Genomic DNA, 19,793 nt, shown 5'->3' with positions numbered 1-19,793 from the left:
GACTGGCTTCAGATCAGCTCCAACATTCACGAATCAGATACAGTGGCTCAAAAAAGTGTCCAAATGTTTATGCATTTTTGTGTAATTGGATAATAGCAAGCTAGACCCTGAATATAATACAATGGTATATAGACATGTCTGAACGCCATACATCACAGCTTGAATCTGAGATATATGTCGTGGGAATCCGACCATATATGGGCAATATATGGTAATTCTAATCAGATGACTCATTCGGACACTTTTTGACTTTGTATTAAAATCACAAAATCAGACCATTCATATACAATATTCTTAATGAAAGTGGTGCCATAATAATAATATGGTCTGATTTTAATATAATTTGAATATATAAACTCACATAACCTCATGAAATTTAACATAATCATCATGAAGCCCATCTCCTCTGCTCAAAAGGATAATATCCTTGTTCTCTGCTCCTCTGGTTTATCTACTAGGCAGATTGCTTCCAAAACTGGTCTTGGCAAGTCTACTATTGCTACAGTCATAAAGCAGAACATGCCAGAGAAGAAAATCATAAAATGGGATGTCTTCCCAAGCTTACTCCACAGAACAAAAGAGCTATTGTTCATCAAATTCTATCTGGCAAGGCTTCAAATGCTGTTCAAGCCACCAAGTTCATCAATTCCATTATCCCCACTCCCATCTCTACTCAAACAGTCAGAAACACCCTTAAGGCAGCCAATCTTAAGGCTGTAACCAAGAAGAAAAAACCACTTCTCTCAGTAGCTCATAGGAAGAGAAGGCTGGCCTTTGCTTTAAAGCACCAACATTTAACTGTGGAAGACTGGAAGAAGGTGATTTGGTCAGATGGGACTAAAATCAATAGAATGGGGTCAGATGGCCAGGAATATGTGTGGAAAAAGGCAGGAGAACCATTGGGAGAAAGGGAAGTCAAGGATACACTAAAGTTTGGGGGAGGAAATATGATGGTATGGGGTTGTATGGGGTGGAATGGGGTGGGGATTCTTTGTGAGGTAGAGGGAAGGATGAATGCAGAGCAGTACATCTCCATTCTAGAGGAGTGTCTACTCAAAAGCATGCAGGAGTCAGGAATTGATGAAGAGGACATTATCTTCCAACAAGATAATGACCCCAAGCATACCTCAAAGTTGGCCACAAAATGGTTTGAACACCATGGTATCAATGTTCTATTATGGCCAACACAGTCTCCAGACCTCTCAATCCCATTGAGCATCTCTGGGAATTATTCAAAAGACTACTTGCTGCCTATCAGGATCCTCCTAAGGGGCTATTTGAACTATGAGAGAGAGTTGCAATGGAGTAGAACAAGATTATTAAGGAGGAGTGTCAGAAATTGATAGAGAGTATGCCTAGAAGGGTAGCAGCAGTGATTAAAGCTAAGGGGGGTAACTGTCATATACCATATATCCGGTTACAGATCCGATGATCTGGATCTCAGATCCGATCCAGATCCGATGAACATATCCATCGTCCGGTCCACAGATCCGCTTTGATTCTTATTTCATTTCCTGTTCATATAACTCTAACTATCGTTCATCTCCTTTCGGTATTCCTGTACACCGGTATACCGGTTATCCCTTACTTCCGCTTTGCTTACTGATCCGCTACACTTATGAATCCGCTTTTACTTGTACTTCATTCCCGGTTCATGATTCGTGATCCATCCAACTTACCAATATGCTCCACTTAGACTTTGCTTATACTTTTGTATATAGCCTCGCACCTTTGCTTATGGATCATTCCGTTAGCTATCCATAGTATATAAACCTTTGTATATGCGCTGTAGTAGATCAGTTCGAATATCATCTTAGATTGCACTCATTCCGTCTGGACTCTGAGTCCCTCCGTTATCCATCCGGACTTGAGTACGCTACTCTTGTCTACTCCGAGACTTAGGATAGATTCCTATAGTCTACATATCCGCCTCTGTCTTTGGACAGTCCTCACCCGTTAGTTTCTAGTCCGGATCCGATCCGGATTGGCCGTTACTCTATATACGCGATACTTTAGCTCTCTGAAATAAGGGGCAAGACTCGGGAAAGGGGCACAGCGCACGAGCTGAGGCCGAAGCCCTTCGGATCCGATACTACTTGAGTACGGTCTTAACAGTAACACAAAATACTAGAATCATACAATAGTATTGGTGAAATATAAAGTCAAAAAAGTGTCCAAATGAGTCATCTGATTAGAATTACCATATATTGCCCATATATGGTCGGATTCCCACGACATATATCTCAGATTTAAGCTGTGATGTAGGGCTTTCAGACATGTCTATATACCATTGTATTATATTTAGGGTCTAGCTTGCTATTATCCAATTCCACAAAAATGCATAAACATTCAGACACTTTTTTGAGCCACTGTATGCAGTCGGTCATTATACAGTATCAAGAACACAACCAATCTCTTCAGCGCGACAATGTCAATGCCCTCACCTCCTTGGATCAGAACCACTGTCAAGAAGTAGTGGAGCTCCAGGTAGGATACTGTCGCAGTCACATCAACATTCTAATCTGCATTAACAGAACAATATGGCAAAAGCCCAAAATGAGGCTCGCACTGAATTAGGCCAGAAAGAGGCACAATTTGAACATGAGATGCATTTAGCGAAAGATAGATTTTTGACCAACAAAGAAGCTGAATTGATCCGCTTGAATGCCAGGTATAGTTCCAAGATTGATTCATTGAATGTATGTATCAAATGAATTCCTGGTGCGCAGGGTTCTAACAATTTCACAGAGCCAAATTCGACATGCCAACACTCCATCACCTACATCCGCACCTGCCTGGCGGCACCTCGTGGGCAAAAACCTGTTGCCACATGTACCGACATCATTGGGTTTGCACCTGTAAGTCCATGACTCTCACATGTCCATTGTCTACTGACACCGCACATCATAGATTCCTGATGTCAGCTCAGAATCTGACGCAGACGAGGAACCTCAGACGACTGGTAATGGACCACCCCTGACATCACTCCTAGGAGACATGCTGATTGCACACGCGACTGTTGGCATGCTTGCTGAGGCACTCGCAAAGGTTCTTCAGATTCCGCAAACAACATCTCCCCAAGGACCTCGCTCAGGATGCAAACCGCTTAAACCTCCTGTCGAAAATTTTACTAATAACCAGCGCTGAGATAACAAGGTCTGTAACCATTTAAAGCACATGACTCTGCTCATAGAAACGTCAGGCAAATATTCGGGAGTTGTTCAAAACCACATTCCACGCCACAAAAGATGAAGAGTATATGCTTCATGTCCCAGCGTTGCACAAAGCTATATTGTCTTTTGCAGCTGAAACGGGCCCAGACCCTAACCCGCTGTCTTCTTACTTGAGGGTCTTATATATTGATCAGAATACAATGACTATCACAATTGTACTCTTTAAGACTAAGGTGCCAGCTCCTCAAGTTCACGGTCAATGGATGTTCTACTTCTCGGTTGATAACATGGTGTTTGTGGGTGGCCAAAGGGTAATAAATTACTTCTTTGCTAGATCACTTCTTGATAGTAAAGGAGTAGTATATATTTTGTCAGGTTAACTTAAACCTAGTAGGTAATATGAACCTCTCTGAACTGATTGTGACATGAATACATAAAATGATAGATTAAACAATAGATTATTGTATAGGCGATCCCTGTAAGATAGTATACAATCAATCTAGACTGGTGAATACGATTGTTTTCAAAGGCAACTCATAGGCCTTCACTTTCTTCATGATCTCACAGTGTTGAGACAGAAAGTGGGAAAACTCCTGACTTCAAATTCCTATGTTCCCACATGGTTTGGGAAAAGAATGGAAGGGGAAAAACTTAATATATTATGTGAGAATGGAGTCCTTATATACATTTTAGAAACCATCCTTACTAAGCAATGAGTCATCACTGGATTGGTAAGATTATGCTTACAAACCAAGCCTTTTGGTGTGCTGAATCAGCTGCTTACTAAAGTACATGAGTAAAATATTACAAAGCATGATGAATCATGACAAAACATGATGAGTCATGGAAAGTCCTTACAAATCAGAATATTACCAGTCACATGACATGCTTACAAACATATCTGAATGGCTCACTGATGTAATCAAGTGGCTGAATAAACATAAACAAATAATGGAAAGAGACAGAAACTAATGGAAACTACAAATACAACTAAACAAATAGAAACAAAGCTTATGTAAGTAGGAAGTATATCCTTTGTACACTCCTCTACTCATCTCCTTTACACTGCTATTCATATATGTCATGGTATGAACTCCATACCATGCATGACACCGCTTGCACTGCAATGGGATATGGCAACCACACACAAGTCCGAATGGAACCAAAAAGTCATTGATTTCCTCTGTTCCCAGTACGTGACTTTGCAAGAGAGCAATGGATGGGCTGGACGATCTACTGAATCAATCAGATGATATCGAACTGAAATTCGGTCAATGCCGCAAGTGTTGGAGGAAAGCTCAGCCTCTCAGCCTCGGTGATGGTACTCACAAGACCATGCAACAAGTGGGAGATCGACTCGTGGATCAGACGAATGAGCGACTGCGGCTCGCTAGGGTTCTCACTTGCAGGATGACAGTCAGTTGACTTGTTTCTTTCAGAGCAGAATAATATTGAGCTAGTCACTAGAAGTTTGAAACTCACAAAAAGTCACATTGACGCTACTCAGTGATAGGAATGCCACAGGAAAAGATGATCAGATTGTGTGGGTGTATCTACAATCCATGATGGAGAATCTTGGAAAAGATGGCATGAGCTCTGATGAGAGTGAGTATGGAGATGGCGATGTTCAGGTCTTTTGTCGGGAAGAGCATGCCATGGAGAGCAGATTTCAGTCACGAGATGCAGATTATTGACCAGCAGCATTTGATGGGTGCCACAATTTTCACTCCTCGTGGAAGCAAGCCTGCCAAGCATTTTTGTAATGCTAACCGGGATTCTTCTCGCACTGCAGTTGAGGGCCTGCCAAAAGCATTCTATGATCCTACCTGGTTGACTGAACAGCATTCGTCATTCATGGTATCTAAAAAGAAGTTTCAGAGAATGGAGATTATTGTTGCCTGCCAGTAAATCAGATAACTGGGGTGACATTTGTACAATGTGTATGTACCAGTATTAGTGACAAGTTGTCTGGTGATGTCTACTGAACTGCAGGTGATTTCCTTTCAGGTCAATATTGTACTAGCGAAAGTATGGGCAGACCAACAATTATAAACACGGATGGCTTGATCTACCAGACACACTCTCAGGGAGTCCGTCATGTAAGTGGTCACCAACATTGATTCTTCGTACTGACTAATGATTCCACAGTTGGCACTGGTGTAAATTCGATTTTCATAGTACAACATTCTTTATGCATTTCAGCAGGCTAACCTGATGATGCACTCGACCTACGGATTACTTTCCATGGTTCTGGAACTGCTCTGAACGAAGTGTGCCAAGAACTGTTCCAAGTGAAAATAATCCACGTTTCATACCATCAAAAATGTATCGTGCTGCAGGTGGGATAACATCATTTGATGGAATCTTCTGATGACTTTCATTGTTAGATATTACTGGGACACCAAATGACCATCTTACGTGTCCATCGTTGTTTTTTTTGGAGTTCTCAGCTTTTGTGCTGCGCACAACATCATCCACCTCTATGCTCAATACTGCTCCCTCAAGTGCTACATAGATCCTCTCACATAAGAGGTCAGTAGTAGGATGGTCCCCTTCGCAATTATGATCGATACACCTGTTTACCACCTTCTCTAGGCTCTGAACAAGTTTTCTTTGATTTGGAGACAGGCGCCCCATATGGGGCCTGACGTGGTTGGCACCAGGGGCCATGAAGTTTGCCGCCAGCAATGTGCTTCTCATCTTTGAAAACTGTAAGGTCAGTCGTGGAGCCCGGCTATGTAATAATATTTATGAACCTCATCATTTGCCAGATCAATGTTCTGAATTGGAACATCTTGTTGACTGCCAATTATCCCATCAAGTGCATGGGGTTCATTGATTAACATAGCGGATCCCATCCGCACAAGCTTTGAATGGTTGGTTCAGTTGTTGCTGGCCACGGCCATGACATCTTTACTTACAGCAGTATTCAGCACCACCTTGTCGATATACAAGGCATATGTCCTTGTTATAGGTGTGGTGATGGGTGCAATACTTTCATTGCTTGAAGTGTAGGGTCGAGCATATGGGTTATAGCGTATGCCATGGGCTGCAGTCGTTTTGTGGCGAGGTAATGTGCACAGCATGAGTGAGTTGCAATTCTGCTTAGCTCCAACCTGTATTTAAATAAACCCGCAAGGTCATTGTAGTACTTACAACTACCGTAACTTCTCAATGGTATTGCGCCTAGACTTCATCCTAGGCTGCATTCAGTATTTTATCTCCCAGTTACCCATACTTGCTTCAGTGAGTGCCACTGTATCCCCCGGACATATCAGACAAACAATAAGTTCTCCTCATCCAGAACAAACAATAAGTTCCCATCTCCAGAACAACTTCATGCGACTTAAAACAAGTAAATATCATCAAGATCATGTTCAATTGTATATCCCACCTTTGTGATGGGAAACTCGACAAGTCGTCTCTCTGGTCCAAAAGTGCTTTTCATGATGTGCGCCCCATATATTTTACCTCTATTCTTTGTGACTTAGATTCTTTGAATTCTTGCAGCAGTCGCAGGACTTCATTTCAAAGACTGACTTCCCTGGGAGTCTAGGACCTTCGAAGGTGAGATCCTTCATATGTACATCAGGCTTGATTTAACACCTATTGCTACAGAACATCAGCGCACTGGAAAGCAGTGCACCATCCCTGAAGCAGAAAATCAACTTTGGTGATTCGATCACCCCTCGAAAGCAACATATTCTGGAATCGTACTCCACAGGTGACATATATCAAGTTATTGTGGTATATTCCAATGCTACGGTATGTTCCAATTTCAAATATTTGCTTCAGCATTGATGAAGCTGTAGGTAAAGCTAAGCCGCCACCACACGGACTTAACCAGCTTGATGATGAAGCATTTGTTCAGGGAGGCAGTATGGAATCACTTCTATATATAATTATCTTAACTGATTTCAGACTTTAGTCTGACGTTTTCTTGAAGCGCAAAGTGGATGCTCAACTAGGTCCCTTTGTGATCAAGCGTGTAACACTTTATGAGCTGTACAACTCCAAGATGTTCATTTGGTCCCTACCTGTGGAAATCCCCATCGCTACTGTCGCCCATCTAGGAGCGCAAGATCTGCACTCAGTCATGCAAGTTTCTTCTCTGCTAAGAGAAATCGCTGTGCCGCTCTTCTTCCTCGACAGAAACTTCCTGACTTCCCCGCAGGACCTGTTCCACATTCGTGTAGACTCGCCAAATTTTGATGTTTTGTCTACTTGGAGACAAATGGACACTTTTCGTCCACCGCATATGGTGTTGAGTTGGCTGGATTCTGATTTGCGATCCTCACAGCTATCCGCATTTTTGCACTTCCTTGAGTCCATTCCCCACAAATTGATACGATACATCACACTTTTCTGGAATTTCAACATTCACATTCTCACTTCCTCGATTCTCTCTCAAATTGTTAGATTACTGGAAAAGATCTGTGCCTCCGGTGTTGAAGAACTGACATGCATGGGTTTCTGCGATGGTGCTGTCTCACCCTCCGTCACTGGCCTCGCCCAAATCCAGGTGTGTGTAGGTCCGAACACCCTGAAAGCCTTTGAGGCATCTTCGTGGACATTTTTTTTCCCAAAAGCTTCTTCCTTTCACAATTCAGACCATCCGCTGAGGCGATCTCAACCTGGCTGGGCTGATATGAAATATCTAAAATGCTCAACCAGTATAAGTGAGTCTTGGCTCTGCCTAGCTGCTATACTCGCAGAATGCAAGAACATTTGACCCTAAAGGGGACTGCTACTGAACACAGAACCAGATGAATGAAAGACCCTTGTAGTGTGATGGATGCGTGAAAGCGTGAGAAGAAAAGCGAAGTGAGCACGAAGCGTGAGAGAGCTGTCATATACCATATATCCGGTTACAGATCCGATGATCTGGATCTCAGATCCGATCCAGATCCGATGAACATATCCGTCGTCCGGTCCACAGATCCGCTTTGATTCTTATTTCATTTCCTGTTCATATAACTCTAACTATCGTTCATCTCCTTTCGGTATTCCTGTACACCGGTATACCGGTTATCCTTTACTTCCGCTATGCTTACTGATCCGCTATGCTTACTGATCTGCTACACTTACGAATCCGCTTTTACTTGTACTTCATTCCCGGTTCATGATTCGTGATCCATCCAACTTACCAATACACTCCACTTAGACTTTGCTTATTGATCATTCCGTTAGCTATCCGTAGTATATAAACCTTTGTATATGCGCTGTAGTAGATCAGTTCGAATATCATCTTAGATTGCACTCATTCCGTCTGGACTCTGAGTCCCTCCGTTATCCATCCGGACTTGAGTACGCTACTCTTGTCTACTCCGAGACTTAGGATAGATTCCTATAAGTCTACATATCCGCCTCTGTCTTCGGACAGTCCTCACCCGTTAGTTTCTAGTCCGGATCTGATCCGGATTGGCCGTTACTCTATACGTTCGATATCCGGAAGTCTTAACGGATCCATTGCAATACTTATCCGTTTCACTAGACGCGATACTTTAGCTCTCTGAAATAAGGGGCAAGACTCGGGAAAGGGGCACAGCGCACGAGCTGAGGCCGAAGCCCTTCGGATCCGATACTACTTGAGTACGGTCTTAACAGTATATTCGAACTCATACCTTTCCGAGTTACTTAACATCTATCATGCCTCCTACCAAGACACAAACAACTCTGCATGCGGTCGGACTAACCTCCCTCCGTCGTGATCCGACACCTATAGTCAACACCTTCACCAGTTTCTCTCAGCGCCGTGTTAGCGCCCACGGAACCGCTCAAACCATATCCGAACTCCTTAATCGTCGACACCCGGAAACCCCAACACGCACTCCTGCCGTAGGACCTCCGGACGATGATGATCCCGATGATGGTGATGATGATTTCCCTGGTAATCCACCCGATGATAACGGTGGTGATCCGGATGATGATCCGGATGTTGAGGATGATGAAAATGACGGTCTAAACCCACAAGACCGCGTTATGCTTCGACTCTCAGAAGCCATCGATAACCTTGCTCGCAATAATCGTCGCGCGCCTGCATCCGAAGATTCTAGAGTCAAGGTCCGAGAACCGGATACCTTCGACGGATCCGAACCACGGAAGCTCCGTGCGTTCTTTGTCCAGTGTGAGCTTAACTTCCAGAGCAAGCCTAAGGCTTTCCGTACCGGAAGGGCTAAAGTCAACTTCGCCCAATCCTACCTTAAGGGTATGGCCCTTGAATGGTTTGAACCGGATCTCCTGTCCGATGATTTGGACGACCATCCGGATTGGATGGATGACTATTCCGTGTTCATGCTTGAACTCCAAGCCAACTTCGGGCCTCATGACCCATCCGGTGATGCAGAAATGCAGCTCGAACAGCTCCACATGCGCGATGGACAGCGCATCAACAAGTACGTTGTGGAATTCCAGCGTCTTGCTTCACAGGTTCGTGGCTGGGGCGACGGAGCCTTACGACGCCAATTCTACAACGGACTCCCGGCCCGTATCAAGGATGAAATCAGTCGCATGGGTAAACCCTCTACTCTTTCCGAATACAAAGTCCTCGCTCAGACTATCGACGCCCGATACTGGGAACGGAAGGGAGAGATCTCTCGAGAAGCTAAACCCACTTCATCCACTACCCCTAAGCAATCCACTTCTGACCGGACGAACTCCAATACGTCCGGATCCGGAAATCACAAATCCGGAAACTTCCCATGATCAGAAGTCTACAAAGCCATCCGCGTCCTCGAACTCGTCCGCTCCTAAGGTTCCAGATCTTACTTCCAAGCTGGGTAAGGACGGAAAGTTAACGTCCGAAGAGCGGCAGAGAAGGAATGGACAAGAAACTCTGCTTATTCTGTGGTGGACCCGGTCATACTGCTCGGGAATGCACCAAGTCTACTTCGCGTGCTGCCAAAGGCCGCGCTGCAGTAGTCGCTCCGGAAGTCAAACCGGATGTCTCTACTGAGACAAAAAAATAGTCCGCGACTCTCCTAGCTCCGTGCAGGAAGAGGGTCGCGTTGACTCTGCCTGCACAAAGGAGTTAAGACTCAACGCTGTCGCGCTCTCGGATCCGACTTCCCTCTGTCCATATGTTTCACTTCCGTTACTTCCATCCGTATCCGAATTTCCAGCTCTTGTAGATTGTGGTTCTTCTCATTGTTTCATAGATACTGCGTTCATCCGAAAACACAAAATCCCTACATATCCGATACCTACGATTCCGCTCCGCTTGTTTGATGGTACTTGTAATAATACTATTTCCGAAGCTATAGATTTGTCCGTCCGCTTTCCGTCCGGTGTAGTCACCTCTGATACGTTCTACGTTACCCCTTTGGATTCATCTTGTTTTATCGTTCTTGGATATAGCTGGCTCACCCGACACAATCCGTTGATTGACTGGGTTTTGGGCAGCATCGAATTCCGGACGACATCTCATGGAATGCCATCGACCCCTCCGACGTCACTTCCGTCCTCGGATATCCCTCCTCCGACGGAAACCATACCTCCTCCGACTACATCCGTACCCTCCGCTGATAACACTGTTCCTAATATATCCCTAATCAATGCAGTTGCCTTTTGCCGGGCCTGCAAGTTAGAAGGATCGGTCCAGTTCAGTATATACCTTCGACCATTCGGTGTCGATCTCCGATCCGCTTCTCTATCGTCCGATCCTCCGGATCTATCCCAAATTCCTTCGGACTATCACGAGTTTGCGGATGTCTTCGACAAGGGAAAGGCTGGTCAGCTTCCTCCACATCGTCCTTATGATCTGAACATAGATCTGGAAGAAGGAACTAGTCCTCCCCTCGGAACTATCTATTCTCTATCCCCGGTCGAGCTTGCAGCCCTCCGGAAGTTTCTTGATGAAAATATTGCCTCTGGACTCCTCCGCTCCTCATCCTCTCCTCACGGAGCTCCGGTCCTATTTGTCAAGAAAAAGGACGGATCCCTCCGCCTTTGTGTGGATTTCCGTGGACTCAACCAGATCACTAAGAAAGACCGATATCCATTACCCCTCATTGCCGACCTATTAGACTCTCCGAGCCGTGCTAAAGTTTATACCAAAATCGACCTCCGATCCGCTTATCATCTTGTCCGGATAGCGGAAGGGGACGAATGGAAGACTGCCTTCCGAACGCGCTATGGCTCCTATGAATGGTTGGTGATGCCGGAAGGTCTCACTAACGCTCCAGCAGCATTCCAGCGCTTTGTCAATAGCGTGTTTGCTGATATGCTGGATGTATGTGTTATCGTATATCTGGACGACATCCTCATCTATTCCCATGACCTTGCGTCCCACAAGCAACACGTCCGAGAAGTACTCCGTCGACTCCTGTAAACATCGTCTCTATGCCAAACCCGAAAAATGCGAATTCCATTCCACCTCCGTTGAATATCTCGGATATCTCCTATCTCCGGACGGCTTAACTATGTCGTCCGATAAGATCCAAGCTATTACTGACTGGCCGGAACCTCGGAAAGTCAAGGATATCCAATCCTTCCTCGGATTCGCAAATTTCTATAGACGGTTTATATTCAACTACTCGGATATCGTGGTTCCGTTAACACGGCTTACACGCAAGGATGCTCCGTGGAACTTTTCCGATGAATGTCGGAAATCCTTCGAAGAACTCAAGAAAGCCTTCACTACGGCTCCGGTGCTTACGCACTGGATGCCGGATGTTCCTATAGTTGTGGAAACCGATGCCTCTGACTACGCTATAGCTGGAATACTATCCATAGTATGTCCGGACTCAGAGCTTCGTCCGGTAGCGTTCTACTCTCGAACGCTAACCGCTCCGGAACTTAACTATGACACCCACGATAAGGAACTTCTAGCTATATACGAAGCTTTCCGGACCTGGCGACATTATCTAGAAGGCTCGGCCGAGCCTGTAGATGTTGTCACGGACCACAAGAACCTTGAGTACTTCGCCACTACCAAACTCCTCTCTCGCCGTCAGGCCCGCTGGTCGGAATTCCTCCATCAGTTCAATCTTGTCATCCGCTTCCGTCCCGGAAAACTCGGAGTTAAACCGGATTCCCTTACTAGACGCTGGGACGTCTATCCCAAAGAGGGGGATAAGGACTACGCTCGAGTTAACCCTCATAACTTCCGTCCGGTATTCACGTCCGAACAGTTAGCTTCGTCCCTACGAGCCTCAACCTTAGCAACTCCGGTTCTTAGAGCAGCTGTTCTAATGGATATTGATGACCTTCGGAAAGACATCCTGACCGCACTTCCTAATGACCCTATTGCAACCAACCATCTTCCGGTACCTTCAGATCCGAGATGGACAGTGGACGATAGGGGTTTCCTCCGTTGCGACAACCGTATATATGTCCCAGAATCCGATAACCTTCGACTTCGCGTCCTCCGTAATACTCATGATCACCCCTTATCCGGACATTTTGGTCAAAACCGAACCCTAGACCTCATCCGACGCGAGTATACATGGCCGGGTATACGCACCTATGTTAAGGACTACGTCCGGTCCTGCACTACCTGCGCCCGAGCCAAGGTTCCGAGACATAAACCCTACTGGATTGCTCAAGCAACTACCCATACCGGAAAAGCCTTGGAATTCCATATCCATGGATTTCATAGAGCAACTTCCGGACTCATCAGGCTTTACAGCCATCCTCGTTATCATAGATCGTTTATCCAAACAAGCAATATTTGTTCCGACTCACGATACCATTACCTCTCCGGATCTCGCTCGTCTATTCCTACTTCATGTGTTTTCCAAGCACGGAGTTCCGTCCCATGTCACCTCGGATCGCGGTACAGAGTTTGTATCCCACTTCTTCCGATCCTTAGGAAAAGCATTGGATATGGTCCTCCACTTCACATCCGGATATCATCCGGAAGGGGATGGACAAACCGAGCGTGCCAACCAAACCCTGGAACAATACCTTCGGATATATTGCAATTATCAACAGGACAACTGGTCGGAACTACTTCCCTTAGCAGAATTTGCCTACAATAACGCTCCAAGTGCTACTACCGGAGTATCGCCTTTCTTTGCTAATAAGGGTTATCATCCGAACATATCCGTCCATCCGGAACGCGATCTATCCTCCATCCGCGCTCGCGACTATGCTATAGACCTCGACGACCTTCACCAATTCCTTAGAGAAGAAATGGCTCACGCCCAAGAAAGATATCAAGGACCTGCGGACGCTAAACGGAAACCTGCTCCGGATATCAATATCGGAGACCAAGTCTTTGTCAAGGCTAAGTACTTCCGGTCCACTCGTCCGTCTAAGAAACTCTCGGAAAAGAATCTAGGTCCGTTTGAAGTCATATCCCGTCCGGGTACCCATTCCTTTACCATCCGACTTCCCGAATCCATGAAATCCGTCCACCCCGTCTTCCATGTCTCACAGCTAGAACCATCCGTTCCGAACACAATTCCCAATCGGATCCAGCCTCCTCCACCTCCGGTCGAAGTCGACGGAGAACCAGAATATGAGATATCCGAAATCCTAGACTCTAAGCTGGACCGTCGTAGAAGACAATGCCAACTCTTATACCTCGTCCGATGGTCCGGATACGAAGGAACAGACGAAGAGACTTCATGGCTACTAGCCACGGAACTCGGAAACGCGTCCGATCTAGTCTCGGATTTCCACACTGCATATCCAGACAAACCCGGTCCTATTGCTATACAATGAATATACAAAGCGGATATACAAGTACATTAGTAGCAGAGAAGGCAGATCCGAAAATCCTCAGCCATCCATCTCCATGTCCCCACCCGATCCGGATCCGGATCCGGATTCATCAACGTCCTTGTCAGTGGCCTCAGAACGAGCCGCCTCTGTAATCCGGATTCCATTCCGGATCCCCTCAAGAAGGATGGTCTGGAACTCCCTCTGCTGCTCCAAAAACGCCTCCAAGTTAGTATTCATCCGCTCTATAGCAGTCCTACTCCCTTCCGCCGCTCCGATGCTCTGCTGGAGCAATCCGTTGGTCCGAGCCAGTTCCGCTACAATGCTATTAGCGGCCGCGACCCAGGCCTGATCATCATACTCCACTTCCACCTCATCCGCTACTACCGTCTTCATATCCGGATCCGGAGTCGGACTCTGCTGGCGCTTCTTACCCTTGCCTCTCGGAGATGGGTTCTCAGCAGCGCGCTGCCTCTTCTTAGACTTGGAATCCGTAACGGTTCCAGGTCGTCCGGGACAAGGAGCCTTGTCCTTCCGGCACGCGTTACAAGCCTTGATCTATCCGAATGTTAAGAGTCACGGATCCGAAGATTCAAGGATGACTTACCAAGGAATTGCTATCCGCATCGGACCACAGACAGGCCCGACCCTTCTTAGCGCAGCGGGTACAAGCCCCATCCTTATCCGCTGAGATGGCGCGAGACTACGGATCCGATAAGGGACGGATCCGATAGAACAAGTCATAACTCACCATTTCCGCCTACTATAGCCCTGCGCCTAGCCTCCTCCGCTTCCCTTCGGGCCTCAGCCCGTTCAATCTTCTTAATCCCTGCCAAGCGCTTCCAGTTCCGCCTCTTCCGCTTGTTGCTTCAGCTTTTCAGCCTCTTCCTCCTTCCTGAACCTCGGCCTCAGCAGCAGCCAGCGCGGCCTGGATATCCGCCAGAGTCTGCTTAGCGGTCTTCTTAGAGCCGGATCCGTTATCAGTCATGGTTGAGATAAGCTAGTGGTAGTGAAAAAGTAGGGAAAGGAAGGAACACCCTGCGACGCTTTGGCATCCGTATATCTGTCAGAATCCGAACTCAGCAACTTCTCCCATCAGCTTCTCCATTGTCTCGCACTCATACCATCCGTTCCGGATCGCTGATTCTTGTGCCTCTAGGGATCGGCCCTAAGGGGGGGATACTGTCATATACCATATATCCGGTTACAGATCCGATGATCTGGATCTCAGATCCGATCCAGATCCGATGAACATATCCATCGTCCGGTCCACAGATCCGCTTTGATTCTTATTTCATTTCCTGTTCATATAACTCTAACTATCGTTCATCTCCTTTCGGTATTCCTGTACACCGGTATACCGGTTATCCTTTACTTCCGCTTTGCTTACTGATCCGCTATGCTTACTGATCCGCTATGCTTACTGATCCGCTACACTTACGAATCCGCTTTTACTTGTACTTCATTCCTGGTTCATGATTCGTGATCCATCCAACTTACCAATACGCTCCACTTAGACTTTGCTTATACTTTCGTACATAGCCTCGCACCTTTGCTTATTGATCATTCCATTAGCTATCCGTAGTATATAAACCTTTGTATATGCGCTATAGTAGATCAGTTCGAATATCATCTTAGATTGCACTCATTCCGTCTGGGCTCTGAGTCCCTCCGTTATCCATCCGGACTTGAGTACGCTACTCTTGTCTACTCCGAGACTTAGGATAGATTCCTATAGTCTACATATCCGCCTCTGTCTTCGGACAGTCCTCACCCGTTAGTTTCTAGTCTGGATCTGATCCGGATTGGCCGTTACTCTATACGTTCGATATCCGGAAGTCTTAACGGATCCATTGCAATACTTATCCGTTTCACTAGACGCGATACTTTAGCTCTCTGAAATAAGGGGCAAGACTCGGGAAAGGGGCACAGCGCACGAGCTGAGGCCGAAGCCCTTCGGATCTGATACTACTTGAGTACGGTCTTAACAGCCTCAATATATGTATATAGGTAGCTCATTGTAGTCAGTAGTTCTTTAGTTCAAACCTCTTTTGTATTAGCTTACTGCTAGCAATCCTAAGACGTACCTGCTATCCTTTATCTTCTTGTCGTGATACCTTTGTTTGAGTCCTAGTCTCTGCCCCTGCGTTAATTCGTTATAAGGGTTGTGACAGCATGTGGAGGCCTGTGATAAAACTAAACAGAAATGCACAGCTGGTGTAGGTCTCGTTTTTGTAATTAGTGGTTAGCCATTCTCACTCATTCATCAGGACTATCCACTTTTATCTTGGATGGGTCATCGAGATATGTTCTTAGTCGAATTCCTTCGGCATGAAGGCAGAGGTGATTATGCTGGTGCCACCGTCTGCTTTAACTGCCATCTTGATGTCCCTCAATTTCGGTGTATTGATTGCTTGGGTACAGAGCTGTACTGTAAGGGTTGCATTGTCAACTTACACACTCGGAATCCAGTGCATCGCATTCAGGTGAGTCTGTTCGCACAATATTGTGATTGGACACTTGTATTTAATTTCATGTTAGGAGTGGTCAAACTCTTGTTTTACGACGGTGTCGCTGAAGGACCTAGGCCTACACGTGCAGCTTGGCCATTTTACTGGAGATTCTTGTTCATTACCTGAGAAAGCATTCAATGATGATTTCACCCTGATCGATACTAACGGTATTCACACCATTGGACTGGATTTTTGTGGGTGCAAAACCACTCAAACAAGGACCAAGCAATTACTACGTGCAGCCTGGTTTCCAGCTACAACTGTTGATCCACGTAGTGCGGCGACCTTCCGCATCCTCGAGCAGTATCATCTTCTGTCATTTGAGTCAAAGGCTTCTGGGTATGAATTCTATCACTCGATTGTGTGCCTGACCGATAATACTGGACTTCGTCCTCAAAAGGTGAGTGATTGATGTCCTGCCTTATTGTTGTCTCATTACCTATGTCGTCAGGATCGTTATGAGCCATTCTTGCGGATGGTCCGTGAATGGTGTCACCTCAAGATGCTCAAGCGAGCAGGCCAAGGACACGATCCAGCTGGTGTGGCAAATATGCAAAGCGGCCAATGCACTGTTCTGTGTCCTGCATGCCCTCAGCCTCTTAAAAACCTTCCAGACAACTGGAAAGATGTTCCGAATGACAAGAAGTATGTGTCTTGTCCGTACAAGATTAAATGCTCACACTGAACAATCCTGCAGATGGTTATATGCCCTCTTCGTAGCCATTGATGCAAACTTCCGTCTCAAAAGACGTATTGTGTCTAAGGATGCTACAGACCCTGGGCTTAGTCGTGGTTGGGCGTACTTCATAGACGAGACAGCATACAAGGCGTATTTACAAGATCATGGTAATAGGCCACAAGAGGTAACAATTCGATTGAATGACTTGTTGTGATTCACTCTGACGGTTTTAGTAGAAAAGCACCTGTGCGTCACATAATGCAGTCAACATGGCCGACACAAAAGCTTCTCAGGGTCTGGCTGCAACTGGAGTGGGGATGATAGATTGCGCGCGGCACAATATGAAGTTGCCCAATGGTGTCGGAGACTTGCAGAAAGGTGAAAGGTGAGGTATACCAGCTGGCAAGCAACCATCGGCACTGACTATACATAGATATAGCAATATGGATTATCTGTTTTTTTCGACCCTCCGCGGGCGCTGTGTCGAAACGCTCAACGTTTCATATGATATCGCTTGCCAGTGGCATAAGAACCTTTGGGAATGCATGTCCACAATGCCTCTAGACCTCCATCTGGACCCTCTCACCAAGTTCATTAGGTTTTTACAATCAAATATCCAGTTTCTCGTGCCTTTGCTCACATACTAATCACTAGATTTTTCGTCCCGAAATTTCATCTACCTGCGCACATTTTCAAATGTCAAACTACATATTCATTCAACTTCTCAAAGAACATCGGACGAACAGATGGTGAAGCCCCAGAACGTGGCTGGTCAAATATTAACCCTGTCGCCTCTAGCACAAAGGAAATGGGCCAGGGTCTCGACGGGATACTCTAGATGATCATTTCGGTGATTGGAACTGGAAAAAGATAGTTGGACTTGGTGCGTGACATGTGAATGACTTCATCTTTTCATTGGCTCATCCTTTCACAGGCGCAACATTACTCCAAAAGATGGGCGAGGCTCAAGAGGAGAAAGAAGCTCATATAATGGCTTTCGAGGAGCTAGATGGTGCTTTGCAACCTGGGACATCAGATCCCTGGAAATCTGAAATTGAGTATTGGGAACACAACCCCAACGACTCTTCGGTTACTAACCCATTCAAGAAGAAGGTCACTCGTAAGTGGCACTGGACATTTATATTCCTCATCCAATCGCTGAGATGTAGATGAATAGCTATTACCCAAGCTGCTGTTCGACTGAAACTTGCTGAAATAGAGGCTCGTGATCTACAGCAAGGTGTCGACACATCTCTCCACCCTGAAATCTCACCCAGCGTGTTTATTGCATCTGGCATTGATCTTAAAACTGAACAGTACGTAGTTTATTTGTTATGATCTGCGTGCCTCACTTATTCGTTCAAAGGTGTCGTTTGCAGGCAGATATCACCCAGCTTGGTTTGCATCCCACAGATACACAGAAGGCTACCGTTCAATGCCAGCAGAACTCTCTGCAGCGCAAGATTGATGTGTGGAGGCGCGTCCAGGCCCTCTATACCCCTGCAGTCCAACTACTATACTCGTATCCACTCCAATCTTCCCTGGACCCCATCACACCAGAAGACACAAAACTCTACTTGCCATCGACTATGTGCACCAGATTTATGCATTGCGATACTCGCCTTCAGACCGCCGAATGGGAACTCCGTTTTGCTCAGGCTGGGGATGCACTGGAGGAGCTAAGGCAGAACCTCCGCCTACGTGACTATATGTACACATTTAAAAGAGATTGGGTGCGTGGTCAGAGCGCAAACACTCGAGCTCAAAATGCTCTCACTCAAGTAGTTTTGAAGGCATCAGCTGCAGCTGACAAGTATCGTGCTGCTCATGGAGCACTTTCTGCCCTCGCTCCCTTGCTCCAAATGGTCGGCTGGAAACTCAAGTATAAGGAACTCAACAAGAAGGATGATGTACATGGGATGTCAGCACCCACAAAAGGTGTAAGTGAAGGGAGAAGGCAATTATTGTGGATTTGGTTAGTAGAAGGAGTCGGGGATGATCAGGATGAGGTAATACAAGATAGTAAGTTTGCATTCGAGCCTCGAACAAACCATGGCACACATACTGATGGAGTTTTCAGGTCTTAGAGTCGAGTGTTGTAAGGCTCGGGTGCAATCTATGCGATGGGCAGAAGAAGTCAAATTGCTTCATGAGGAGATGCGAAGGGTTCTTCAATTCCTTAGGTGGCATGCAGCTTGGTGGCACGAGAAAGGCTGTGAACCCACACCTGATGCTACTGCCGAGAACAAGGGTCTGCTTGCCTATGCGTGTCGCCAGGCTCAACTTAGACACGATCTCGCTGACCATTTTGAGAAGATGTGGATGGCGCATGTTTCAACAACTACAGGTAGTGGGAGCACAGTTGGGAATGATAAATGAAGAGCTTTGTGTAGTACTAGTAGCAGATAACACATCCACCACACAGAAATCCCGTTCATCCAAATGAAATTATCGGACTTGGTTGCGCACCATAGAAGGCCATGAGAGGAACTTGTAGTTTGAGCCAAGGGAGATGCAAGCACTGTTCACGCTCTCGTGCAAGGCAAACAAACACGGTGACTGTTGGTGAGCATTTGAACAGAGGTGGTAAGACAAGCTTAGTAAGCAGCAAAGCCTAGAGTAGAGTTCAACAGTGCTCTGCAAGGCAAACGAACACGGAGTACTTTGTGACAGAAGCGGTGAACAGAAGCGGTGAACAGTAGCAGGCCGCTGAAAGAACTCAGCAGCACATCTTGTAAGTATCATGAACTAATGCATTTTCAT

General features: G+C 46.1%; 4 protein-coding genes across 4 annotated transcripts; all 4 read left to right on the top strand.

The window, feature by feature from the left end:
- Positions 1-2,540: 2,540 nt before the first annotated feature.
- DFJ58DRAFT_847136 (uncharacterized protein) lies at positions 2,541-3,713 on the top strand (the record flags this gene model as incomplete). The annotated part of the gene is made up of 6 exons (XM_041393412.1): positions 2,541-2,699; positions 2,730-2,858; positions 2,911-3,048; positions 3,194-3,484; positions 3,549-3,567; positions 3,643-3,713. The coding sequence occupies 6 exons, from the start codon at positions 2,541-2,543 to the stop codon at positions 3,711-3,713; spliced, it is 807 nt and encodes a 268-aa protein (XP_041236830.1).
- Positions 3,714-4,388: 675 nt separating this feature from the next.
- Positions 4,389-5,438, top strand: DFJ58DRAFT_847135 (uncharacterized protein; the record flags this gene model as incomplete). Its single annotated transcript, XM_041393411.1, has 4 exons — positions 4,389-4,589; positions 4,712-4,778; positions 5,181-5,272; positions 5,352-5,438. The coding sequence occupies 4 exons, from the start codon at positions 4,389-4,391 to the stop codon at positions 5,436-5,438; spliced, it is 447 nt and encodes a 148-aa protein (XP_041236829.1).
- A 1,108-nt stretch (positions 5,439-6,546) lies between these two features.
- On the top strand, positions 6,547-8,634 carry DFJ58DRAFT_735186 (uncharacterized protein; the record flags this gene model as incomplete). The annotated part of the gene is made up of 6 exons (XM_041386594.1): positions 6,547-6,624; positions 6,684-6,740; positions 6,792-6,938; positions 6,986-7,051; positions 7,102-7,695; positions 8,578-8,634. The coding sequence occupies 6 exons, from the start codon at positions 6,547-6,549 to the stop codon at positions 8,632-8,634; spliced, it is 999 nt and encodes a 332-aa protein (XP_041236828.1).
- A 7,510-nt stretch (positions 8,635-16,144) lies between these two features.
- On the top strand, positions 16,145-19,409 carry DFJ58DRAFT_719159 (uncharacterized protein; the record flags this gene model as incomplete). The annotated part of the gene is made up of 12 exons (XM_041384577.1): positions 16,145-16,324; positions 16,380-16,751; positions 16,803-16,996; positions 17,049-17,214; positions 17,267-17,415; positions 17,464-17,628; positions 17,685-17,848; positions 17,869-17,913; positions 17,965-18,150; positions 18,208-18,346; positions 18,397-19,052; positions 19,111-19,409. The coding sequence occupies 12 exons, from the start codon at positions 16,145-16,147 to the stop codon at positions 19,407-19,409; spliced, it is 2,715 nt and encodes a 904-aa protein (XP_041236827.1).
- Positions 19,410-19,793: the final 384 nt, after the last annotated feature.

Source organism: Suillus subalutaceus, assembly GCF_016647625.1.
Source record: "Suillus subalutaceus strain FC151 chromosome Unknown DFJ58scaffold_203, whole genome shotgun sequence".
Classification (NCBI taxonomy): Eukaryota; Fungi; Basidiomycota; class Agaricomycetes; order Boletales; family Suillaceae; genus Suillus; species Suillus subalutaceus.
Note: the sequence above shows the minus strand (reverse complement) of the source record. Positions and strands in the feature narration are given on the sequence as shown.